At 43.7% G+C, this 27,359-nt stretch overlaps 1 protein-coding gene across 32 annotated transcripts in view; it reads left to right on the top strand.

Annotated features, from left to right (window-relative positions):
• The window catches only part of PALM2AKAP2 (PALM2 and AKAP2 fusion), a 523,331-nt gene that overhangs the window by 269,918 nt on the left and 226,054 nt on the right, over positions 1-27,359 (top strand). For 22 of the 32 annotated variants that reach the window (XM_074016842.1, XM_074016838.1, XM_045373608.3 and 19 more), the window contains 3 exons: positions 11,646-11,760; positions 12,657-12,678; positions 20,195-20,296. Coding sequence is in view for 28 of the 32 variants with exons in the window: in XM_074016838.1 (XP_073872939.1) it covers positions 11,646-11,760; positions 12,657-12,678; positions 20,195-20,296 (239 nt within the window). In the remaining 4 variants the exon portion in view is untranslated. The remainder of the gene's footprint in view (positions 1-11,645; positions 11,761-12,656; positions 12,679-20,194; positions 20,297-27,359) is intronic. The other 10 variants (XM_074016837.1, XM_045373610.3, XM_074016831.1 and 7 more) reach the window with 1 other exon arrangement.

Below are 27,359 nucleotides of genomic sequence, written 5' to 3'. Positions count from 1 at the left end.
CTATAGAATCTTTTAGAAACATGTTCTTGGGTAGCTTTGCTTTTTATGCACTCAACAAATATTTATTGAGCATCTGTATGTACAGGGAAGAATGTGAGGTACAGTAACACAAAATATATAGTCCTATCTCTTAATAAGTCTGCACTTGGGAGAGAGGAGGTACAGGTAGGGTTGGGAAGGATAAATATATTTTTAACACTTTATTACAAGGCAGAGTGTACCAAAAGTTAGAAATGCTGTGGATAATCAGAATGAATGAACATACCAGGCTGGGGGTTGGGGGGTGTGGCTGGAGGAATTAAGGAAAACATTCCTAAAGAGATGTAATTTGATTTGGTCTTTTATTATGATATCTGTTTTCAGACAATGGAGTTCAGAGTGGGGAGTCCTTCCTGGCTTTGTCAGGAGCAGTTTGAGGTCTTGGCTGAAGACAGGAAGGCATAAGGCTGGAAAGGTGGGGGAGCAGAACATGGAGGGTGTGAACTTCCAGCCTAAGAAGTTTGATGGGGTTTGGGAAGGAGGTGAGAGGGAGCCACCAGGAAAGGATGTGAGCTGGATCTTTGGAATTCTTAAAGGGATCCTTGTCTTCTCTGCCATGTTTCTGTCTCAGGGATGACGTGAGGAAAAAAAAAAAGAGGAGGAAATGGGCTTGAGTTTCCACTGACACCTTACAGTCAAGGAAGGCCCTGTTCTTTCACAAGGAAAAGTGGAAATCCTCTGTTTACTTAAGGGCCATTAACATGTTTTCATATGAAAATACCAAATGATCTACCGTGACTCCAGATAGACTCATCTAAATAAAAGGAAGCTGGTTCCTTACAAATTGAGTCACAAAGGGAAAATATTTGGGGAGTGCCATAGAAACAAATGCACTGTCTGCCTGAATGTGGAAAATGAATTTTGTAGCATTGATTTGTGGGAAAATAATATTGTTCCCAGTGCTGTACCTAGAATATTGAAATGGGGATATTAAGATAGATGATAGATAGGACAGACAGATTGCTAGAGAGCCAGATTAGATAGATAGATAGATAGATAGATAGATAGATAGATAGATAGATAGATAAGATAGATAGATTGACTGATGAGGCTAAATATTCTTAGGATGGAAGAAGTGGTCAGATAATCACGTCTCAGACAGATCTGGAATTCCAGGAAGCAGGAACTAATGAAGTGGTCTCTTCAGAGTTTTACTATGGGAAGAATTCCCCCCCGATTAGTTTTTATTCTTTGTCACTCCTCTCAAGACAAAGGTCTTTGGGCAAGAGTTCAATTGGCCTAGCTTAAACACATTTCTACTCCTTGGCCAGGGATGTGAGCCCTCTGACCAATAGTTTCACCAAATCTACAAGGAACCCCAGAGAGGCATTTTTCCCAGTGGAGGAGCTGGATGTTGTTTCTAAAAGAAAAGGGCAGAGGGACCCTAGGCAGGCAAAATTTTCAGCTGCCTGCCACCTTAACCTCTGTCCCCACACTTACTTCTGAACCACATGTGATCAGTCTTCTGTTCCCACCACATAACTGAAACTTCAAGGTCATGGGTGAGCTCTATGTTGTTAAGTCTTATTTATAGGAGCGATCTGCTCACTGCACTGCAAGGCTAGAAAGGTGTTTAAAATGTATACCTAGCCATGTCTTGGCTCTTTCTGATATAATTCAGCTGGCAAAGGCTCTGGCCAGAAGCCAGACGGACACAAATAGCACACCAAAGAGATGCTAAGACGTGGGTGATTATAATTGTGCAAGGAGTAGAAACTTCTCCGCTGAGACTTTGGATGTGGCAGGGATTTGGGGAGTAGAAGGGGGGCAAAGCACAGTTCTAGCCAACCCCGTTTACAAGCGTTGATTAGCAGTAATAAATTCACAACCTTGCAATTGCTCATTTTTTTTCTTCTTCTGCTGAGTCATGGATAAGACTCTAAGCTCTGATTAGCTGTGGTCCCCAATTCTCAGCACAATTCTAAGAGCATTCATTCAAATTCAACAATATGTGGTAAGTGTCTTGGATGAATTAGGAGTCCATGTGGATGCAAGAAACAGAGACCCACAATAACAGTGACTTAAACAAGATGTTTATTTCTCCCTCCAACAAAAGTCCACAGGTATGCAGTTATGTAAACATCCAGTTTACATACAAACAGCATGTAAACATGCAGTGAAGAGCTGTTTGGTGGCTGTGCCCTGTGAATTCCTTAGGGACCCAGACCTGTTCCACTTTAACCCTAAAGATTGATCCTTGTTGACAGTGACCAAGATGGCAGTTAGGGCCTCACCTGCATACATGTGCATTTCAGGCAAAGGATGAAGAGAGAACTGGAGAAGAAGGGCTAAAAGAAGATTCTAGGAGCTGACATATAGCACTTTCACTTACATCCCTTTGGCCAGAGCATGTGGCTACAAAGGATGCTGAGAGATGTGGCCTTTATCCTGTGTGGCCATATGCCCAGCTCAGCCACAGGAATGACATTGCTTTGAAAGAAGGGGAGGATGGACACTGAGCACCTTAGCAGTTCCCTTTCCACTTTTACTTGTGCTGAATTCGTAAACATGCAGGCAGCTTTCCTCTCCTCTGAGAGGAAGCAAACACTTCTCCTGAGGTTCTTGTTTTGGCAGGTTGGCCGGACAGGCACCCCACTTGACTGCTCAACTATGAAATTGCAGTTCCAGAGAAGAGAACAGGTCTGAATTAAGCACCCTCAGCCAGTCGGTCAGCATCTCCTTTTCTTCTGAGAGTAGCTGCTGAGATTCAGACCCATGCCAACTGAGTAGCAATGTGTTTGGCTATTGGGTAGGGCGTCCCTCGATAGTGAGGAATTTTGTAAAGGCTCAGCCCATCGTCAGGAACATGCTGGTCTTGCTTAGAGCTGTTTCAGAAGTGTTCACAGGGTCCTGAGAATTTTGTGAGCACTTCTTTACTGCTTCTCTTGCCTCCTCTTTTAGTTGGTGCTGAGTTCACTGCACGAAGGGTCCCAGGAGTCCTCTTTCCCCTTGGTTTTTCTACTCCTTTCCTTTTCTGCTCTTTCTACCACCTCCTACTACTGGGCCTCTTTGTATCTGTGCTCCACCATGGAAAATAAGTTTTGTTTGCCCCAGATCTTCCCATTTCCCAGAGTGGAGCCCTTATAATTTATGATGTTTACTGAACTTGATCTCTGCCCCTTCAAGGGATGGAACTCAGATAATGAAAGATATAGGGAGGGAAACATTGCTTAAATCTGTGAGTGGGCATTAGGATGGGCCTAAGTGTCCTAAGAGGGATTAGCTCGCCATGGCAGGTTGTGAGCTCCCCATGTGTGGAGAAGTTTAAGCAGGTGTGAAATAATCATTGGGTGGAGGAGAGTTCAGGGACTTCATGTTTCTGGAGAGCAATTAAGTTCAATGGCTTCTACTCCCAGTCTGACCTGTGCTTCTGTGAGCATGAAAAATATATATTGTGTTGCAATGTGCATTCTTGAGGGAAAGAAGATAAAAGGGCAGGTGGTCATGGGCGGTTGTCAAGGGTAGCGGCAAAGAGTACTGGTTCCCCAGCTAGACCACCAGCATCCAAATTCTGGCTGCACATCATTTCAGCAACCCTGGACAAGTCAGTGCTTTTTCTGTGTATCCATCCATCTGTGTTGTGGGAGTTGCAGATATTTTACTTCATGGGATATTGTGAAGATTAAGTATTACAATGTATGTAAAACACTCATAACAGTTCCAAGCACACAGTAAGCACTCAATAATTCTAATTCTTATGATTATTATTGTTACATATATTAATGTATCTAGGAAAAACAATATTAGAATTGTTAGTATTATAATAATTATTGTCATCATTGATGGGGAAGGAAAAATGAAGCCCACTTGAGTTGACAGGCAAGACCCTCACCAGACAGTAAAACGATTAAAAACCAAGTTGTATCTGTCTGTGCTCCTTTGGATTCAACTGACTAACACCCAGGCAAAGGAAAAATATATTGGCTTTTTTTTTTTTGAGATGGAATCTCACACTGTTGCCCAGGCTGGAGTGCAATGGCACGATCTCGGCTCACTGCAACCTCTGCCTCCCAGCGGTTCTCCTGCCTCAGCCTCCCATGTAGCTGGGATTACGGGCGCCTGCCACCATGCCCAGCTAATTTTTATATTTTTAGTAGAGACGGGGTTTCACCACGTTGGCCAGGCTGGTCTCAAATTCCCAACCTCAAGTGATCCACCGGCTTTGGCCTCCCAATGTATTGGCTTTTGTAGGTAAGAAGGGCAAAGGAGTAGCCGAGGATCTGGGAAGCAGGAACTGGAGATTGAATGGCACGGTGTCCCCAGCAGCCAGCATGCTCTGTCTTCCCCTCTGTTTGTTTGGGCCTTGCAGGAAGGTAGGCTGTCAGCAGAGCCTTGAAGGCCAGGTATTTGAGAGCCAGGCATGTAGAGCAGAGGGAGAGCATGAGTGAGCCACTGGGAGTGGGGACAGGAATGGCAAGAACCTATCCGAGGCACCATGCTGAGCTGTGAAGCTGGAGGGCAGAGCAGGTTGTGACCTGAAAAGGCCACCCAAGGCCACATGTTCCTGAGTGACAGGAAGGACATGTGATATGCTGGGCCTTGGCCCACGCTGTCTCCTCTGCCTGTCTCATTTTCTCCTCTTTTCCACCTGGTGAATGCATCTTTCAAGGCCCAGTTAATGCATCATCTACTTTGTCAAGCGTTTCTCACCACCCATATCAGTTGAAAATTGCAATCGGCTATGATCACAACAGAGGCTTAAGCCCATAACAAGCAATCGGGAGCTGAACATTCCAGAAGTGGTGTAGTCTTTCCGTTGTGCCCCCTGGGACCCAGGCAATGTCTCTTTCTGCACACTCAGACATACTATTGCCCCTGTGGACACAGGATTACTGCTCTACCTATAGCATCATATACCTTGTGGTAGGTAGAATAATGGACCCCCAGAGATGTCCACACGCTAAGCCTCAGAACCTGTGAATATGGTAGGTTCCATGGCAAAGAGGAATTAAAATTACAGATGGAATTAAGGTTTCCAAACAGCTGACGTTAAAATAGGGAGATTGGTATCCTGGATTATCTGGGTGCATTTGTATAACCACAGGATCTTTAAAAGTGGAAGAGGGAGGCAGAAATCAGAAGGAGGGGTGGCTGCAGGGAAGGTCAGAGAGATGCAACAGTGCTGGCTTTGAAGATGGAGGAAGGGAGCCACAAGGCACGGAATGTTGGTGACATCAGGGAGCTGAAAAAGGCAAAGAAATGCATTCTCCCCTAGAGCCTGTGTAAGGGAACACAACGCTGCCAGCACCTTGATTCTAGCCTGGCAACCCCCGTGTCAGACTGACATACAGAAATGTAAGATAATAAATTGAGACTGTTGTCAGCCACTAAGTTTGTTGTAGTTGTTACAGCAGGAATTGGAAATGAATGCATCTCTTTAGCACCAGGTCCCTGCACCTGGCAGGAAGGAGGGAAAGGCAAATGTTACTTAAGCCAATGTTCCTTTCCTTTTTTTTTGAGACAAGGTCTCGCTCTGTCACCCAGACTGGAGTACAGTGCTGTGATCATTGCTCACTGCAGTCTTGAACTCCCAGGCTCAGGTGATCTTCCCACCTTAGCCTCCAGAGTAGCTAGAACTAAGGGTATGTGTCACCATGCCCAGCTAATTTTTTATTATTTGTAGAGATGGGTGTCTTGTCTTGCCATGTTGCTCAGGCTGGTCTCGTTCCGCTGGGCTCAAGCAATCCTCCAGCCTCAGTCTCCCAAAGTGCTAAGATTACAGGCATGAGCCACCACACCCAGCCCTCCTTTCCCTTTTAGGGAGTTGTCTGGAAGTCCCTTCTGATCATTTTTACTTACATCTCATTGACCAGAGCTGTCCTGTGACCAGCTTTATCTTCAGTGGAAGTTAGGATACATAATTTTTTCAGGCGGGCACACTGCCATCCCCAACCAAATAAGGATTCTGTTAGTTTGGAAGAGTGGGAGAATTGATACTGAGAAGACCACTCGGCATCCCCACCACACACTCACAGGCAGAACCAACTATTCTACAGCATGTTGTTCTTTCCTCTATTACTGCTATTTTTGGTTTGTATTGTAATTTATGTGTTCACATGGCTGTTTGCATTACTTGACCAAAAAGTCTCATGAGCAGACACTGTGTCTGATTTATTTCTCCATCCCCAGTGCTCAGCACAGTGCCTGATACAGAGAAAGTGTTTGCATGAAGTTGGATGGATGAATGTCTAAATAAACTTTGAAATAAGAACATGATCGATGCACTTCCCAGAGCGAGAGGTCCTTTATATTTTCTTGTGAGGATGATCTATTGGCGTTAGATAGATTTTATAAGACCATTTGGCCATGATTGCAACCTCATCTCCAGTAAATTAAACCTACACAGCTGCAGTGTGTCACCTTTCCTTACGGCTTATTACGGTTTGCTTTTTGCTCAGAAGGAACTGAGCAAGCAGGTTAGAGACTGTTATGTGCACCTGCCACAGCCTACGGATCCTCGATTAACCTTGCGTATAAATTACACTTCCTGCCCAGTCTTTATTTTTAGCACAGCAATATCTATTTGGCTCTTCCAGAGAAGACTGCATTAGATTTCAGTCATGAAACTACAAAACGGTGGCATCTGCAACCTGGTTGGGATGACTGTTGTTAACCCCATGACACTCTGTTCCTTGGGAAGCTCCTTTGCCCCAGGACTCAGGTTTTCCTAAGAAAGAGAGCAGCCTGGACTGACCACACCCTCAGAGCCTGGCCCAAGACCACATGTGAACTTATAGAAAAATCTGCATTGGATCTGACATAAACTCTCCATTTCCTTCATTCATTCCATTTGGGTTGAAACTCGGTGGTTGTTATCACAAAGGTTTCATTTCGTTTCTTTCTTTTTTCTCTCTCTCTCCCTCTCTCTTCGTTCCTTCTCAGTTACACAGTATCATGACCCAAATCTTTAGCACTTGAACTAGATAGCTGAGAGCCTTGAAACCCATAGGGCCAGGGCACGTTGTGGAGACAGGCCAGCCAGTGGGCATCAGGTCGCAGAGAATTCTTCACCACTTGGGGTTGCTTCACTGGAAGAAGTGAGTTACTGAGAGACAGCCATCTTTGGCTTTCGCCAGCCATTTTTAACACGATCTGGTTTGTTTTAGAATCCCCTGTAGTGCCTAGCTCAGAGTCCAACCAAACAAGCTCCATAAATGTTGGTTTTGAATTTAAATAGATGTTGGGGTGCTCCCATTTCCCCTTCACTAGACATGTGGGAAGATGAGGCCCTGGCCCCTCTTTCATGCCACAGCCTGGGAGATGCTGCCTTCTCAGCAGAAAGCCTCAGGAGGTATTTTGAAAAGGGAATTTATTGTTTTCGTTCTGCTTAGATAAGTAATAAATGAATTTTTTAAATTGGGAAAATATTGAAAATTATTTTTTAAAAATGAAATCACCTTTAATTCCATTACTCAGAGACAACTATCACTGATATTTTTCTGTTTTTTCAGTCTTAATCCTTTTGAAGGAGTGCCCTGTTTCCCTCCAGATTTCTCAGAGGATTGAGGATTAGGGAAGGGAGGAGAGGGTGCCTTATGTTCTTTCTAATCATTTAGCTTCAGGTATTATTGGGATATATAAAAATACATATAACACACATATAGATATATGTGTATAGGTATTATATAATTGGTATATACATTATTGGGATATATATTAGTAGGATATAAATATATATATATTACATAATGTACACACACTTACATTTGACCTGTACCAGTTCATTATTACCACAATAATGCTAGATAACACACCCTCAAATTCAGTGGCTTAAACCTAAAGTTATTTATTCTTGCCCACACTTCTGTGAGTAGGCTGGGTATTTGCTGATTTGACTGGGCTTAGCTGAGTGGCTCTAATTTCAGGTGCATCTGAACTATATAGCTGAGAGCCCTGAAACCCACAGGGCCAGGGCACACTGTGCCTATCTGTGTGTTGTCCTCAGGTCTATCCCGTGTGTGTTCTTTCTGCAGTCCACGCTGACGGGGCAGCAGCTGCCCAGATAAGTTATTGTCTTGGCAATGGAAGGGGTGCAAGATGACAAGCTCAACTGGGCAAGCACTTTTCAAGCCTCTGCTTCTGTCTTATCTGCTCACATCCTATTGGCTAAAGCATGTCACATGGCTGCAGCCAGTATCAAGGGACTGGGAAGTGTGTCCCATCCACCATGAGCCTAGAGCAAATCACATGGTCAAGATTGACATCAGTGGCTTAGGGAAGCATGTACTTTTCCCATGGAAGTAAGGGAGGAAGGAAGGGAATATTTTTGAGAATAATGTAATCTTTTTTTTTTTTTTTTTTTTTTGAGATGGAGTCTCACTCTGTTGCCCAGGCTGAAGTGCAATGGCACAATCTGTGCTCACTGCAGCCTCTGTCTCCTGGGTTCAAGCGATTCTCCGGCCTCAGCCTCCTGAGTAGTTGGGATTACCGGTGTGCACCACCATGCCCAACTAATTTTTGTATTTTTAGTAGAGATGGGCTTTCACCATGTTGGTGAGGCTGATCCCAAACTCCTAACCTCAGGTATCCACCCGCCTCGGCCTCCCAAAGTGCTGGATTACAGGCATGAGCCATTGCAACCGGCCCAAGAATAATATAATCTACTGCACACCCTAAATATCTGCTAAAGTACTCTGTTCTTTGAGATTTAAATCAAATTTACTGAGGCTAGGCGCGGTGGCTCACACCTGTAATCACACCTCAAATAAATAAATAAATAAGATAAAATCTGCTCAGAGCCCACCTGGTTGGTAGTATCATCCAGTCTACACAGGGAACCTCTAGTCCAGAGCTCCTCTACTCATTGAATTAATTCAGTTTATGGATAATTTGACTGTCTCGTGTGTTGTTCCTATTTCACACGCGTATCGCTTTACTTACTCCCCCCAAAATAATTTACACGGATGTGTGTAGAAGATTTTCTGAACATCTGGAACGGCAAAGAAGTTTTATATCTCTGTGTTTGTACCTCTAGATTGGTCAGCCCCACTTCGTAAATTCTCTTTGCGTCTCGCCCACACACAGCCTCTCAAGTCAAAGCTTGCTGAAAAATTCACTCTTGTCTCCAAAATTCTGAAAGTCTGATCTTGGCTGGGCCACACCTTTGTGCAACTTAGCTCAGCTTTTTAAATTCATTCAATGTAGGTGTATTGAGCATTTGTGCCCTCCGTCTGAGGAATTCATAATCTAGTAGGGGAAATTAGTAGTTTACATTACTATTTGGAGCCAGAAAATTCTTTGTTGTAGGGTGCCATCTGGTGTGTTGTGGGATGTTTACCAGCATCCCTGACCTCTACCCAGTAACACCAGTCCCATCCCCTTGAGCTTTGGACAACCAAAATATCTCTAGACATTGCCAAATATCCCCTGAGGGACAAGATTACCTCAGTTGAGAGTTACTGCTCTAGTATATAGTAGACTTGATAAGACTTCTAATAAAACAAAATGATATGCTAAGAAATGTTCAGAGGGGAGTGATGTTATTTCCTGGCAATGAAATCTGTGAACGCCTCATGACAGGTGGCGTCTGAGCTGAGACTTCAAGAATGGTTAGGAGTTTGAGTTGAGTTTCCTAGAGGAGGAAATGACACAGGGTACATGTGGGCAAATAAGAGTGGTTCTATTTGACTAACGCATAAAGTGAAATAGGCACATTGGTAGAGTGGAGTTGATAGGTACTGGGAGGCTAGATACCATGGGGTCTTATAAGCTGTAGGACTTCTACTTTTACCCTGAGTGAAATGACAAATATATCAGAGCTGTGTTCACTGGGAGGGGGTTCATTTGGATATAGGGCTTGCCTTCATAATCCAAAGTAATTGCTGCAAAGACTTATCCCTCAGAGGTCATTTTTCTGACACCCAGGAAGGAAACAGAAAGGGCCTCTGAGGGGCACAGTATGTCACTAAATAAATTCATGCCTGGATCTTGGTGTTCCTTACCTTTCAGAAAACCCCACTCTGAATTCCTTATTTTACGTCTAAGTCTAATGGCCAGTTCCCAAGAGCAGATTAAAAGATGGAAAAAGAGGGCCAGGCATGGTGGCTCACACCTGTAGTCTCAGCACTTTGGGAGCCTGAGGCAGGAGGATCGCTTGAGCCCAGGAGTTTGAGACCCACCTGGGCAACATAGTGAGACCTCACCTCCACAAAAAAAAATTTAAAATTAGCTGGGCATGGTGGTGTGTGCCTTTAGTCCCAGCTCCTTGGGAAGCTGAGATGGGAGGATTGCTTGAGCCCAGGAGGTAGAGGCTGCAGTGAGCTATGATCGTTCCACTACACTCCAGCCTGGGTAACAGAGTGAGACCCTATCTCAAAAAAAAAAAAAAAAAAGATGGAAAAGGAGGAAGGCAAGGGAGGGGGCTCATAGGCAGACACAGACTCAGCAGCAAAGCTTCTAGCATGACACGGTGGAAAGAGAACAAAAGAAAATATGAATGAATTAGTGATTGAATGAATGAACCAATGAATAAATTCAGATCAAATAATTCAAGAGGCACAGCAGTCTAGAGTTGTAGCAAGAGAACATTTATCCCTTCATTATTTCTGAAGACATTGCTGCATATCAGTGCCATCCTATGCCAATATATGCGATGTTTAACAAGGTGGGGGATGTGGGGAACACATGAGAACCCATGTGGTGAGAGTTGCTCAATGGTTAGGAGCAGGTCTAGAGTCAGAGCACCTGGCTTGAATCCTTGCTTCAGGGCTCTGCGGCAATAAAGCCTGCTTTACTAGGTTACTTCACCTTGCCAAGCCCTACTGATCTCATCAGTAAAATGGGGATTCCCTACTCATTCCCAGGGTCATTGGGAAGTTTGAATAAAATAATCCACATGAATTCTTAGCTAAGTTCCTGGCACAGAATAAGTGCTCAGTAAACACTGGTGGTAATTATTATCATTTCACTGAAAGAATATGGCTGTTGAGACTTTCCCCAAATCATAGCTGCAGCTGCTGTTCTGGAATATTTCCAGAGTCTCCTGGCAGTGCTGAAATTTTCCTTTTATAAAATACATAGGGTGGCTGTGAAAATTGAGGAAAGTTCCAGAAGGTAGGGGCAGTTGCATCTGTCTTCTTCATTTCTCCTCTTTTTGGCAGTAGAATCCAGGCCACAGACAGAGAGGACAGCAGGCTCCTAAGGGTACTGGCCACCAGCTATTTCTTGGCAACACAATTCCTTTGAGCAAGAATGGCCCTTTACCTTTTGGCCAACCTGAGAGAACAGTTATTATGAGCTGGCCAGGAGAATATGAAGCTATTTTCCTTTTGATGTTATGTCCTATGCTATGTAAATATAATCTCCCTCCAAATAAGAAAGGTGCGCATGCATAGAGTTGGCAGAGAGACATCGAAGCATGTTGCACAGTGGTGGCTGTGAACCAGGGGAGGCAGTGCTATGTTGCTTTCCCTTGACCAATATCTGCCCAGTGGCAGAGCTGGAAACACAGGATGCTATGTAATGGAAAACCTTGGCCTGGCTCCTCAGCGTAATGTAAAACGAAGGCTGCCAGGAAGGTACAAATCGCCCAACAGGAAGAAGCTGCTCTCTTGCCCGTGGATGGCAGGACAATAAAGTAACTTGTCCTTTGTTTGTGTGTTTTCCAGGCTGGAGCAAGAAATACAAACGCTAGAAAGTGAAGAGTCCCAGATATCTGCCAAAGAGCAAATCATCCTAGAGAAACTGAAGGAGACAGAAAAATCCTTCAAGGACTTTCAGAAGGTGAAAAAAACAAACACGATTTCTCGAAGTTATGTCCGTGGGGAAGTAAGGCCTAGCAAAATGGTGCCAACTGGGAAACAGGCCAGTTGGCATTGATGAGAAATCTGAGCCACAAACTCTATGAAATGAGAGGCAGATGTGTGAGGACCAGGGGCCTTCCTGAAGCTGAGCATGGCATATCTTTGGGTGTGGGACCATCTGGCCTGCTGCAAGGCATAGGGAATAGTCATTAGATTACCCCATCTGCCTACTGTCCAGATCCCTGATATACGTTGTGCCTGAAAAGCCTTCTCTTATTGGACTCTAGAATTCTAAAACCAATTCTGATGCAGCAGAATAAACATGCTCTTTGTGGCTATAATTATAGTTTGCTTATTGAGTCTTTCTTTCTAAAAAGGCCAGAAGCAATACCCTATGAAGTGGACAGGAATTCCAAATACAAAGAGTGTAAATACATGAAATTTTAATATATATAAAAACAGATGGTGCCGTGTATCAAAGAGTAGAGTTCGTAAAACCAGTAGGCTCTGAACAAACATCTCAGGACCTCCCTCCATTTTATAACTGTTTCTGCAGTACCTGAGTGAGAGAAAAGCAATCTAATGAAATCAATTTAGGATGGGATTTTCTGATACCATTCTCCAACATGACCAAGGATATTTGCTAGGTCATTGAAATAAATCTCTATTGGGAGAAATTTAGTATAAGTTGGGAATGGTAATTTTGGAACTCTAAACAAATTGTCCAGAAGAAAAGAGATCATTGCGTTTTCCCAGCACAGTCAAATTCTGGGTCTGGGCATGGGAGAAAGAGGGGTTAAGTCTTTAAAGATGGGAAAAGATGGGCTTGTACCCCCATATGTAGAGTAACGCTCTGCCTTGTTTTTGTTCCTACAGGGTTTCTCCAGTACGGATGGAGGTAAGTGCTCTCTGCCCCAACTGTAGATGAATGTTTTTGTCCTGTTCAGCTTAGGGGGTTTCACTAACAGGGGCTTAGGGAAGATGTACTGTGTTGATTTGTAAAGGCATCAGAAGTAGCAGCACTGGTTGCAGGCCACTGAGGAGGTCCACATTCCAAGCCTTCCCTGCCTCTCTTCTTCAGGAACTGTCTCTTGACTCACTGTTTCTCCTCTCACAAAATTGGCCTGGCTCTTCTCCTTCCCATTAGGTCCCAATGCTCACTGCTTAGGCCTCTCTTGAAAGGTACCCAGCAAAGAAGAGTACTAACATCAGGACCAGGTCCCTCGTAGGGATGAGCCCATTTGTCCTAGTGGTTAGGTCCTCAGGTTGAAACACACGTGAGAAGTTTAGGAAATTTTGGTGAAACATTTGGTGTTTGGGAAACCTTTCTACAGTCTCTGGATTTTCTTTGCTTTCTCTCTCTCTCTCTCTGATCAGACAACTGTAGTTTCTTCCATAGAAACAGGGCTGGGCAAAACTTCCCTCCCTGTGTGAGATAGTTGGTTCAGAGCATAGGAAGGTAGGAGCAGGGTCCTGGCTTCCTGGTGGCAAGAGCAGGTCTTTTGCCTTCTCTCCTTTCCCTACCTTTCCTCTGTCCTCTCCTCTCCTTACCTGGACTGTGGGGATGAACCTGAGATTGTGTATTTCTCACCCTTCACCTTGCTCCGTATCCTCAGCTGCAAACCCACGATTCCTACTTTCATTTGGCCCTCAGCTAGATCTGCTTTACAATGCAGGGACTTGTTGGAAAGACCAGATATTATCTGCTCACCTGGCTATGAGAAAGTCACACTCTAGGGCTGGGTGTGGTGGCTCAGGTCTATAATCCCAGCACTTTGGGGGGCTGATGTGGGAGGATCCCTTGAGCCCAGAAGTTCAAGGCTGCAGTGAGCTATGGTCACACCAGTGCACTCCAGCCTGGGTGATAGCACGGTCTTGTATTAAAAACAAACAAGAAAGTTCAGCCTCTAGACTAGGAAGATGATCAGGAGCCAGGATAAGAATTGGCGTCAGTGTTTTCCCAGTGCCATTTGGAAATATTTGGGGAAAAGTTAAAAAATGTGTTTTTCAGGCCAGGCGCAGTGACTCATGCCTGTAATCCCAGCACTTTGGGAGGCCGAAGCGGGTGGATCACAAGGTCAGGAGATAGAGACCATCCTGGCTGACACGGTGAAACCCTATCTCTACTAAAAATACAAAAAATTAGCCGGGCATGGTGGCGGGCGCCTGTAGTCCCAGCTACTTGGGAGGCTGAGGCAGAAGAATGGCGTGAACCTGGGAGGCAGAGCTTGCAGTGAGTGGAGATCATGCCACTGCACTCCAGCCTGGGCAACAGAGTGAGCCTCCATCTCAAAAAAAAAAAAAAAAAAAAAAAAAAAAGTGTTTTTCTGGATTAGTCAAAAATATTTGCATGAAGGATAGTTCTGACTTTGGCAAAAAAAAAAAAAAAAAAACTGTGATTTTTAATTTTTTTTTCCCTAGCAGGAGACCTGGATTTTGTCTCCCCAGGTGATCTTTAGGAAGGTACTAAATTAAACTTCATGCGCTGAGTGCAAGTAGGCAGGGCCAAGTCATGTCCAAGCCAGCAAGGACTCCAGGAAAAGCGAACCTACCATAGTTCTAGGAAGTCTCTATGGTGTGACCAAGTCAGGGCACTTGTTCTGTGCTTTGGGGGTGGGGCACAGATTGAGGAAGTGGCCGTGGGGAATTGTGGGTACAACGTGGGGAGGATGGCAGGCTTCCCTGAGTCTGGGAAGACCTGAGACATGCCACACAATTAGCAATAACACAGTGCATGTCGGGCTGGGATGCGGTGTGGGACACTAACCCATGAACACCTACCCAAAGAGTGCATGTTGGCCTTTTACGCTTTCACTTCTTTTTTCCCTTCCCTTCTCAAATCAGGAATTTCCCTAGATGTCTCTCTGATAACTAGGGAAGGGAAAGAGCCTGTATGTCATGTGCCTGAGAAGTCTATGTGGGGCATGGAGACCTGTCATACTCTATGACTTGTTAAGAAGCAAAAATGCAGCCGCATCATAAACTCTCACCACCTCTCTCATTTTTACCTCAAACTTCTTTCATTTTCTTCTGCATTGCTTCCCATTATTTTCACTCATCCACCTAAGCCGTTTGTAGAGGTGGTAAGAAGCCTAGTCATAACTGAAAAGAGCCTGCAGAGAAAGTTGCCCGCAGACTCCATTCTCCAGGATGGGTGAGCTCAGGCTTAAGAGGATGCAAAAGTCTTAGGGATCTCATTTCTTAGGAAATGGCCCAGGGAAGAGTTTCTGTGGTTTTACCTGTCACCCTGGATTATAATTCCTGCCATCTGTGGTTATCACCAAGCCTGGGTGACCTCTTTATCATACCACATCTATTAGCAAAGAAAGAAGTTTGAAGGTGGGAACACATACATCCCAGAATGTGATTGATGTAGATAGAGCGACACTGTGGTGAAGCACATTCCAGTTGAGGGACTTTGGGATGTCTCTTTATCTTCTCATTCTTCAATTCCAAGGCCCCGAGTTGCCAAGACCCTCTTAGAATCAACCAACTTGCTACAAAAAAACAACAAGATATTATTATAGAACAATGATGACTTAAGAAACACTGTTAATTTCTGATACATGCAGATTACAGAATCCAGGTCCGGTTAGGATTACATAACTATACAGACACTGCAGATAAGACTTAAGAAACACTGTTAATTTCTGATACATGCAGATTACAGAATCCAGGTCCGGTTAGGATTACATAACTATACAGACACTGCAGATAAGCAGCAAAAGCATCCCAACTTACGAGGTGCTGTGAGATACTTGCTGGTGTTTGTGTGTGTAATGACCCCATCTCAGGTACTCTAGGTGTGTCCCTCTATGCATGGCAGAGGAAATAGAGATACCGTACTGCTGGATCACCAGTGGCTTTTGATTACTTGATAGCCTGGGCAATCAAGAGCAATTTATTCTACTCGTGAGTAGAATCTCCTGGTCATATACATTCTGACACTCCCTCTCTTCCCCTGCTAATACACATTGTTGTTATATAGCAGAACCCTCATCTATTGGGTGGGTTGTTTTCACTGTCTTAGGCATAATGTCTTGTACAACTATAAATTGAATATAGTATATCTTTGGTGCTAATTCTTCTCTTTACCCACTGAGGTGATGCAAAACTCTTGGCCAGAACAGGCAAAGGAAAATGTCTGTCCTGGGCCTATCTCAGTCCTTGGTGTATGATATTGATCTTCTTAGCTTCCGATCCCATACCAGTCTGTGGTAGCTTAGAGCCTTTCCCACATCAAAACCTTCATACCGGTTATTCGCAAACCTCAGTCTTCAGTTGCCTATAAATTATGTGTGTGTGTGTTTGTTTTGAGATGGAGTTTCACTCTTGTCACCCAGGCTGGAGTGCAGTGGCTCAATCTCAGCTCACTGCAAGTTCTACCTCCCAGGTTCAAGCTATTCTCCTGCCTCAGCCCTGCAAGTAGCTGGGATTACAGGCGTGAGCCACAGTATCCAGCCTAAGTTACGTTTTAAGAAGAGTTTTCATCAATCTTGTTTCTCTGGCTTTAGCCGTTTCGATTCTTCATAGCTACTGTAAATATTTCAGCAGGATTAGAGCTAAGAAGCAGCACTCATCTTTAATTTCTACTCTATGGTGACTGCTTTCCACCTTCTCTGGCAGCAGGGAGAATAGTGGAAGACTATTCTGACTGTGGCAGGAAGAGGGCAGCTTATTGATTGAGGCCACCTGAAGAAGTTTTTCCCATTGAAGGTTTGGCAGGCCTGTTTGTTACTCTTTGTGCTGGTCTATCAGACACTTCCTGTCTCTAAAACCTTAGGGTTTAGTACTTAATGATATATTGAGGGGGCTGCTCTGTCCTCTTTCTGATGCCCCATTCTCCACTCCCTTGTCTCTCTCTCTCTTTTTTTTTTTTTGAGTCAGGATCTCACTCTGTCACCCAGGCTGGAGTACAGTGGCGTGATCTCAGCTCACTGCAACCTCCGCCTCCAGGGTTCAAGCGATTCTGTCTCAGCCTCCCAAGTGGCTGGGACCACAGGCACACACCACCAGGCCTGACAAATTTTTGCATTTCAGCAAAGACAGGGTTTCGCCATGTTGGCTGTGCTGGTCTCAAACTCCTGACCTCAAGTGGTCTGCCTGCCTCGGCCTCCCAAAGTGCTGGGATTACAGGTGTGAGCTACTGTGCCCAGCCCATTCCCTTATCTCTTAACAGAAGCCATGTAGCCCAACTCTCCAAGTGCCGTAGACTTCAAGATTGTAGCCAGTAAACATCTGGCAAAGGTAACTCCATCATCCACTCCCATCTGGCAGGGAGCTGTCTCCTGGAGGAGGCTGAGACGTAAGTCCTGGGAATCACATGTTCTTTCAGATGGAAAATTCTTTGTCTGTAAGTAGTTGTTTTTTGTTTTGTTTTTTCCTGCTAAAACATTGAGTATGCAGACACACATGTGACCAGTCCATGAGATCTCACTTGGGCTCCAGCCTCTATCTTATTTGAATGCAGAAAGTCAAATTCACCAAGATCCCATTCCACAGACTTCTGGAAATTATCAGTGAATCTTGGAAGTTCTACAGATCTGCTCTTGTCATCCCTCCTTTCCTAAACTGTCCCTGTAGTCCTAGATTACTGCTTTGGTCTTCCCACGGACAGTTGTTACCCACCTGCCCCTACCCCCTCAGGACCACTGGCCTCAAGCTGCTGCTCTTTCTCGTTCTGCCTTGTGCTGGTTTGGGGCACAGACCCTTCCCACAGCCTCCCACAGTGGGAGTTAAAGGAAAGAGAAGACTGTGACCTAAGTTTAAGAATCATGGAGGTGGCTCACGCCTGTAATCCCAGGACTTTAGGAGGCCGAGGCAGGCGGATCACAAGATCAGGAGATCAAGACCATCCTGGCTAACACAGTGAAACCCCGTCTCTACTAAAAATACAAAAAATTAGCTGGGCATTGTGGCAGGTGCCTGTAGTCCCAGCTACTCGGGAGGCTGAGGCAGGAGAATGGCATGAACCAGGGAAGTGGAACTTGCAGTGAGCCGAGATAGCGCCAGTGCACTCCAGCCTGGGTGACAGTGAGACTCTGTCTCAAAAAAAAAAAGAGAGAATCATGGAGGTGCAGTTCAACATGGAGAATAATGCGCAACTTCAGACATGTGGCTACACTCACAGCCCCTGACTCAAATGCAAAACCATCTTCAGGGGGTCTCTGCAGGCTGCTTTCCAGCCATCTCCCAGCCTACCATCATCTCAAAGGCTCCGTTTCCTTCCTTGCAGTGAGGGGGGCCTTCAACCATGTCTGCCTTATCCGAGATCCAAGCTCCAACACATACAAAGCATCTGAGATGGAAAGCAACTTGAGCCTCATTCCACCCTAAGTCCTGCCATCCTAATCTTCCTTTCTCATTCCTTCTCCCCAGATGGCTAATATGGAAAAATCTCTTTTTTTTTTTGAAACAGAGTCTTACTCTGTTGCCCAGGCTGGAGTGCAGCGGCACAATCTTGGCTCACTGCAACCTCTGCCTCCTGGGTTCAAGTGATCCTCCTGCCTCAGCCCCTCTAGTAGCTGGGACTACAGGCGTGTGCCACCGTGCCCAGCTAATTTTTGTATTTTTAGTAGAGACGGGGTTTTGCTGTGTTGGCCAGTATGGTCTTGAACTCCTGACTTCAGGTGATCCACCTGCCTTGGCCTTCCAAAGTGATGGGATTGGATTACAGGCATGAGCCACCGCGCCCAGCAAAAAATCTATTTTCTTAGAGATACTCTACCTTTGCCTATGAACATAATGATCTGATGTCAATACATTCTGGACTGTTCAGAGTCACTTGCAAGTCAGCAAAAGGTCTGGTTGGTCTAGAAGTGAACTAAGCCTAGTCCAGTGTCTGTTTGCAATCCTCTTCAGCAAGAAATGAAAAAGAAAGCTGCGCCGGGCGCGGTGGTTCACGCCTGTAATCCCAGCACTTTGGGAGGCCGAGGCGGGCGGATCACAAGGTCAGGAGATCGAGACCACGGTGAAACCCCGTCTCTACTAAAAATACAAAAAATCAGCCGGGCGCGGTTGTGGGCGCCTGTAGTCCCAGCTACTCGGGAGGCTGAGGCAGGAGAATGGCGTGAACCCGGGAGGCGGAGCTTGCAGTGAGCCGAGATCGTGCCACTGCACTCCAGCCTGGGCGACAGAGCAAGACTCTGTCTCAAAAAAAAAAAAAAAAAGAAAAAGAAAAAGAAAGCTGCTAGAACGGAAACAGTATGAGTGGGAATGCAGAGGAGGGGACAGTGGTGAGAAATGCGGAGGAGGCAGAGGCTATGGAACAGATTGGATACCAGGAGGGAGAAGAGTGAAGGGTGCTGCTGAGGATCCCAGGTGAACTGTGGTGCTCATGAGCCAAGATAGAGGACAGGAGAAGCAGCAGTTGAGCAGAGATACAAGGTCCATTTTGCACATGTTGAGTTTGAGGTGATTGTGGGATATTCAGTAGAGACATACGGTGAGCAGTTAGATGTAACCATCGATGACTGATGGACGTTCCAGGATTTTGTGATATGGTCGTGATGCAAGGAAGGAATCACATCTCATGGAGCCCAGCTTTCTGGAATCTTCCTGCTTTCACTTTCCCACTTCTCTCTGGGGTGTACCCAGATTCGTCTTGTCTCACCTCAGGTGTTTCCTCCTTTCCTCTGATACCTTGGCATGCTTGCTAATGTTCATGCTCCCCGGGTCTCACCTCCCTAAAAAGGCTTGTCGAGGTATTTGCCCAAGCAAAGCTGATGGGCTCCTTCTTTTGCACAGCAACATTCCCTGCAACTGGGCTAATGGTGGGCTCAAGAGGTGTTGTCATTTAGAATCTCAGGACTTTATATCTGAAACACCAACCTGCAGTATTGAAAACATGAGATCAATTCTGAAGTCTGTTTATTTGTTGTAATGCATATAAAGTTGGTCTTTTGAATGAATCAGGCTCATAAAGCTATATTGCCAGTTCAGGGAATGAGCCCCATAATAATCAGACACAGAAAGCTTTATTTCTGGTATAATCAGACACAGAAAGCTTTATTTCCGGTTCAGAGAGTGGATCTGTTTTTCAGTACTGTTTAATGTACATTTCTAGTTTGATGTTTTCTATTTGGTCAATCCCACCAAATTGATAATGGCTCCCACAAGCCCATCTCTGAATCTTCCCCCCGTCCCTGAACTCATTGTCCTCCTAGAATCTAGAGATTTCTGATGACTCTTCTGAAACATAGAGCCATCCTGGGGCTTGAGCTCTCTGGCCAGGATCCCTCCTGCCTCAGCTACTCTGCTGAATACCAGTCACTGGGCAAATGCTAGTCTTTGTTTACCCTGATCCTCCTGTTCAGCGGTCCATTATGTAGGGCAGACAAGCTGCTGTCTCGGCAGTGAACCCATTGGGCCTCCCAACACTGTGACTAATTGTATTCCCTGTTCTCTGCTACCAGATGCAGTAAATTACATTTCCTCCCAGCTTCCCGACCTGCCAATCCTCTGTTCACGAACTGCAGAACCATCACCTGGGCAGGACGGGACCAGCAGAGCGGCTGGTAAGTCCTGGGGACCTTTGGATGCTAGGATGTTCCAAGGGGCTTGCATTTCAGTGAGCTTTATTAATGAGATTAGTGCCCTGCTATCCTTACATAGGGGGACAGCCTCAGCCCAGCCTCAGACGCAGCCTTCACAGTGGCCACACAAGGCAGGCACCGGCCCCAGATGGGTAATTGAGTACCAAATGGGAAGGAGTTCTGAGGAAATCATATGGCATTTCACCTCCGACTTCGGGGGAGTCTTTCTTTGGTGTTTGTGGTCCTTCTATCTGTGTTTATTCTCAAAGTTCATCTGTATTCTGCCTCTAGGGATTTTCATTTTCCTCATTGGAATTATACAAATTGAGAGAGCCATCCATGATGGAAGCTGGGTGGGAAATATTTTCAAAGCCTATGGTATCTTTACAGAATCCTTTGGGAGTTGAGCTATTTGTATATTATGAATACATATATTCCTAAGTCTTCCCATTTCTGGAGTTATTTCTTAGCCACTGTGGTATATTTGGGAGGAAAAGAAGCAATTTAAAGAACACATGTTTCTTGCTAATGTTTCTCACAATTGGAAATTTTACAAATAATACATTTATGAGTAAATTACATTTCCTCCCAGCTTCTGAGTGTTGAGTATAGGGAGAACCATGCTTTGCTCTGCTTAATGCAGACATGCCTCAGAAATCAGAACTGGAAGGATGCAAACAATAAATCTCTATACCAGCCCTTATGATCTACACAGAAGTGCTGAGGCCTGGGGGTTAAATGGAAAAATGAATTGCCCAAGGTTGCATGGTTAGTTACAACATAAGTGAATTCAAATATGAGTATCAGATTCTGCTTTGCATATTCTAGGTAAGTGTACGTTTAAAATAAATCACATAATGACAGATTTTATAAGCTAAAACAATCATGGATGTTTAAGCCAGAGGAAATATTTTATATAGGCCAACCTGGATATTTTATGAAGCAAAGAATCCCTCCTTATTTTAATACAAAAATAAAATAAAAGTCAAGTAAGAATTAACGTAGTTGTCATGTCCACTGGCTAATTGAAATATCTGTTGGGCATCTCAGTAAACAACTTAGCAGATTACTAAGTCCCTCCCCTCTGAATTGTACAGACTCAGAGTCCTAGAGATGGATGGGACCGTCAGTGGTATCTGGTCAATCCAGAGCCAGTTCCACGTCTTCCTGGACAGTGACAGGATGGATAAACAGGAACCTGCAGCCTGCAGTTATGCTTCAAAGGACTCACTGGCAGTCACTTTAACATTGAACTCTTTAAGTACTCCAGGGTGCACTTCTGAGGTCAACTTAGGTAAAATGTGTTTAAGAGTCACACACATTCCCTCTAGTTATTAGAGACTTGGGTGTTGATGATTCCTGATAGCTGTGGGTAAACAACTTCTCAGGTCCTCTGCACAAATTCCTGCACTTCAAAGGACACGGGATATGATCCAACATATGGATCAGCTCATGGGAGGGTAGGGACAGTGTATGAGAAATAATTTTAAGAGAGAGAAAAAGAATTTGAGCAGTGTGGGTAGTCAAAGAGTTTAAAGTTCAAGAGTAACACATGAATGTGATTGTAGTGCTGTGTAAGTAGGAATGCACATTATTTCCACAACCCAGCTCCCTTTATCTTTGAAGATCCTGCAAAACGTAATGATTTTAAAAGCCAATGCATTTGTAAAAGTATAATGTGATCAGAATCTTTTTAAAAGTAAGTTTACATATGTTTCTGTTGATGACTTAAGAGTTAATTTGCGTAAATGCATCTACTGTGGGATTACATATAAGTGGAGCTATGGAAGGAATTGTATTTGTTATGATGAACTCCTTTGTCCAGGCTGTTTAGGGAATGGGATGTTCAGATTCATGATCAATTGTGGTTAACAGTGACTACACAGAGCATGTGTGGCTTACCAACCAAGAGAATTCACTAGAATCCTCCTAGATACAGTCCATCTTGCTTTAGGAATGTCCTTTTGGAAATTTATATAAGTTCAGGGACATTTTGACAAATGTCACTTGTCGTTACTAAGTAGTATAACAAATATCCTGGTTGTTTGGAGTTTGGAAGGTTTGGGACTCTGTATAAATGGGAATTTATTTAGAATCATTACTTTTCAGAATTAGGAGACATCTATTCCAATCCTTTATCCAAACATTGAATCCTTGACATAGCAGCCCTGTGAAGAAGTCCTCAAACCCCAGTCACACACCTCTGTGATCCAAGCTTAATCTTCCTCCAAGTTACCCATTCCATCTCTAGTTGGTTCTGACTATTGGGAAATTCTTCCTCTGATGGAGCTATCATTTGTCTGCCTTCATCTTCCACCCACTTTTCCTTATCCTGCCCCCTGGAGCTATTCAGAACACATCTAAGTTCTAATTTCCCTTCAAGTGTTAGAAAATCACTGTTATTTCCTGTTTTTCCCAGATCCTCACTCTAAATCCCCTTCATGCTCACAGCCCCAGTCTCTCCAGCTGGTATTGAGATGATGAGATTGCCTTTAGACACTCTCCAGCATTCCTGTTCCTCCCATCTGAACGCTCTTCACTTGGTTGCTAGTCTACTTGATGTGTCATGCTCAGAGCTACCCAATGCCTCCTGAGCTAGGCTCCTCACCCCCAAAATAGAGCATGACGCTGCAGACCATGTGGCTGACTTTGCTGGCAACACGTCCTTTCAGCTTCAGTTTTGAAAGGCCTCAAAGTCATTTCATGTGTGCCACGTCAGCCTTGCTCCCTTTATCCATAGCATTGTTGTTTCTGAATCATTTCAGCTGAAATGTTCAGTCTGTTTCCCCTAGTTATACATATACTACTTCACCTGCTCATACATAGAAGGACCTACAGAATTCTTTCGTTTTTTAATCTCAAAAGGCAAAACTAAGCATGAGCTATGCACTTTTCTGTCCTTTGTAGATTTGCTATGACTATTAAATATCTTCTTGTTAGTTGTCTCTCAGGAATGTTCGGGGTTTCATGGAGGCACTGAGGAACCACAGCAGGAAGTCGGGGAGGGGAGTGATGTCATGGGATTTGACAGGGCTCTGACATTCCCTCCTATTTCAAACATGCGCAGTTCCTCCATCCTTGTGTTTACATATCATGTTTCCGCATCAGATTTCACTTGAATCTAGGGCTTAACAAGTTTTGAAAGTAGAAAACCCTCTTCTCTATTGTTAGGGTCTTTGTAGCTCATGATTATGGTATCCTCATAGCCTCACTTTGCTTCTCAGTTTAGTACCCCCTCAAACCTGAAAAAACAATATTTTATTATTTTTTATCATCTCCCTGCTAAAAATGTTGCATGTTGGAACCAAAGTCAGAGCCCTGTGGCACACCATTAGAGATCTCTTGGGCCTTGATAACCCTAAATCGACATCTTTGGAGTATGATCATGCAACCACTAACAAGTTAATTGTCTTAACACCCAAGGCACAAATTTCTGTGTAGTCCACAGGAATATAAGGGATTTTGTGATGATCCAAATACGCTGGATCTTTTCAAATGCAATTTGCCTATTCTTTCCAGAGACCTTGAACAAAAAAGAAAATGAGATTAATCTGCATAGTTTCTGCTTGATGAGCCCATGCTGGCTCTTGGTCATCTCTGTTCTTTGAAGCACAACTTTAGAATTTAGCTAGCCTTGATGTCAAGCTCCTTCTATGTAGTTTAGAATCCCCTCATTTTCATTTTTGAAAATCAGACCTTTGAGTGTCAGCTTCCAGCAGCTTTCCTGGTATTCAAGATTCTTGAGACAAATTCAACATGAGAACCGGGACCCTGATCCCAAAGCACTGACAGCCTTTATATCCCTGCAGTGCTTTATTATTTTCTAAGATTCTCCGCTCGTCTGGGCTTCACTTCCCTTTCTGCCACTTTCTTTCCGGCACTTTACAGGCTGAAAGCTCTCCTTCTTGACCAAAAATAGAAGAAAAATCAGACATAAGAAATTGGCTTTCCTTTATTATCCATCAACATCACAACCTTGCTGACTTAGTTTTGTTACTACTAAGGTGTCTTGGAAAAACAATTGATTCACAGACATTTTTGATCACTGTTTTTTTTGGCGGGAGTTTTTTATTGATACATAATAATTGTACATATTTATGGGGTACATGTGGTATTTTGATACATTCATACAATGTGTAATGATCAAAAAAGGGTAGTGAGGATATCCATTATCTCAAACATTTATCATTTCTTTGTGTTGAGAGCATTCAAAAATCTTCTAGCTATTTTGAAGTAGACAATAAATTATTGTTGGCTTTAGTCACCCTACTCTGCTATTGAACATTATAACTTATTTCTTCTATCTAACTATATTTTTGAAGTTAGAGATTGCACTTTGGGATGAGAGGAAGAAGCCAATCGAAATTAATTTCCTCATTTTTATTGTCATTGACATCACAATAGTCATCTTTACATTTCCAGCCCAAAGAGAATATGTGAACACATATGTATATGTATAACCATTTGCTCAAAGGGATAAGACTACCCATATGTATGTTCATTTAACAAGTCAAGCTTGTGTATTGCTTGTTTATCACATGCCAGGTGCAATGCCAGCTCCTGGATGTTTCTTTAACTGAGATGACCCTGACCCCCCATGGATGACACTTACGATCTGCTTCCTTCCTACTGTACTTTACACATCACTGACTGGTGAACCACGCAGGGTGTTCACAGCACCGTAAAATATCAAAGTTGGATACCTTTCATTGTACAAATGAGAAAATGAAGCCCCAAAATGGGGTGTGATCTGGATAGGAATTCTGATCCTATCTTTCTCCCTCCTCCCATCTCCCTGACTAATGACAGCAGAGCATGTGGTGCTTATATTTTGTATATGGGCTCTCAGCCTGTTCCTCCTCCCGTAATCACAGTGAATGAAAGGAACTGAGCTGGGAAAAGCCTGAATCAATGATTGAACTTTCCATCCTCCTGGAATAGTCTTGTTTTGTATACTCTTGGACCGATGCTCAAATGTATTCATGTCCATTGCTCTTCCCGCCTTACTTGTGTCTGTTACTCTTGTTCCCTCTTCTCTAGGCTCCCTACAGCCCTTACCGTTGCTTTCTCTCTGCCAAAGGTGAAGGCAGCAGGCAACACGGTCATGTGTAGGGCCAGGGGGATAAATCTGAATCAGAACCAAACATTCTGTGCTCCTCAGACCCATCTGTCTGGGCCCTGCAGAGCAATCGCTTCTCTGCTCAAAACTCCCACCTTGGTTTTTAGGTGGGCACCTTCCCCAGAGTCCTCACACTCCACTCCGCACCTGGGTGTTTTCAGAACCTAGAGACTGGAATTCTCAACCTCCACTTAATGTCTGTACTCCTTCAGGGCATTTCCCTACTGATGAAAGAATTATTAGGGAGCAAGAACCAAGAAAACCAAATGAGGAGGCCCAAAATCAAAGTATCCATGCAGTCATTCATCTGTATCCCTTTGAAGAAGCTAGCAACATTGGTTCTTATTCTCTTTAATAAAAAGGGCATATTAAAATAAAATAAAATAATTTTTAAAAAGAGCATATTACTCAGCTGTCTCACTGGCTTCTTGGAAGGAGTAGCAAAAGTGTTTTATATACTCCAAGCTCATTGTCATCAATATATAAGGTTTGGAAATCAATAATTAAATACATAATTTAATAAAAGCATACTTCCAGGTTTCAGCCAGCCTGTCAGTGAAACTTCCATTGAATTGTCTTCTATTTCTTGTCCTCCTTCTCCAGGTCCTTCATCCTGGAATATTTCAAGAGCTTTCCTTCAAATACTTTTCTGTATGTCCATGTATGTTTCAAGATTTCTTTCAGGGCTCCCTCAACCCTCCACAGCACTCCCTCCTCATTTTTTTAATAAGATGAACAAAGGCACCCAGCCCTTTGACCCTCATCATTATACAAATTGTAGTGTACCTCTGACATGGAGAAGCTGGAGGGAAGACAGAGCAGGTTAGAGAGTATGCTTTGTGCTTTGTGGTTAGAGATGAAGGGATGATAAGCATGAGAGGCTGTTGGTATAAACATTTGGCAGCAATAGGAAGTAGAAGAGTTTTTAAAATTGTGTGCATCAAAAATAAGACATTGCACTGAAAACGTAAGTCTTATTTTCCTACTGGTTCATGTATACTCTAGTTCATGCTTTTGAATATTATTGGCTGACAACTGAAGCAAAATATAAGTGCTTACTCATAAAGACGACATTTAAACATTCACACCTCTTGCATGGCTTTCTAAAAGGCCTAGATAACATTCTCATATATGTATCCATGAAGACTAAATATTGCCTTTGGGTTAAGCCAGAGCTTCTCAAAGTGTTCACCTTTGTTACCCTTACTGGAGGAAAGAGTGAATGCAGAAAGGAATGTAGAATCATACTCTTAAGTGTGATTTGTGGTTCCTCTGAAGCCTTATGTTTTATCTAGGAAAAAAATAGATATGCATTTTGTGACATAACATATCTAAGTTTATTTTATTATAAAATTATATAAAAATGCTTAAAATATTCTATGCTCATATTCTAGGAATATTGGAAGAATAGTGTACAACATGTAAATATAAATATGTAACCCTAATAAAACCATGTCACATGTGGTTCAGTCCCAGAGCCATGTCACATTTAAAGAAATACAGCTTAAAATCACACACCAAAAAACCATTAAGAAGGTGTTCTGTTCTTTAACTATTTCTCCTGAAGGATATTAAAAGGGACCTTGGCTGGGTACAGTAGCTCATGCCTGTAATCTCAGCACTTTGGGAGGCTGAGGATGGTGGATCACTTGAGGTCAGGAGTCTGAGACTGGCCTGGTCAACATGGTGAAACCCCATCTCTACTAAAAATACAAAAATTAGCCAGGCATGGTGGCATATACCTGTAATCCCAGCTATGTGGGAGGCTGAGGCAGGAGAATCGCTTGAACCCGGGAGGCAGAGGTTGCAGTGAGCCAAGGTCGCACCACTGCACTTCAGCCTGGGTGACAGAGTAAGACTTTGTCTCAAAAAATAATAAATAAATAAATAAATAAATAGGACCTAATTTATATCTCCACTAGGCAA

This window comes from Macaca fascicularis, chromosome 15 (genome assembly GCF_037993035.2).
Source record: "Macaca fascicularis isolate 582-1 chromosome 15, T2T-MFA8v1.1".
NCBI classification, from domain to species: Eukaryota; Metazoa; Chordata; class Mammalia; order Primates; family Cercopithecidae; genus Macaca; species Macaca fascicularis.
Note: the sequence above shows the minus strand (reverse complement) of the source record. Positions and strands in the feature narration are given on the sequence as shown.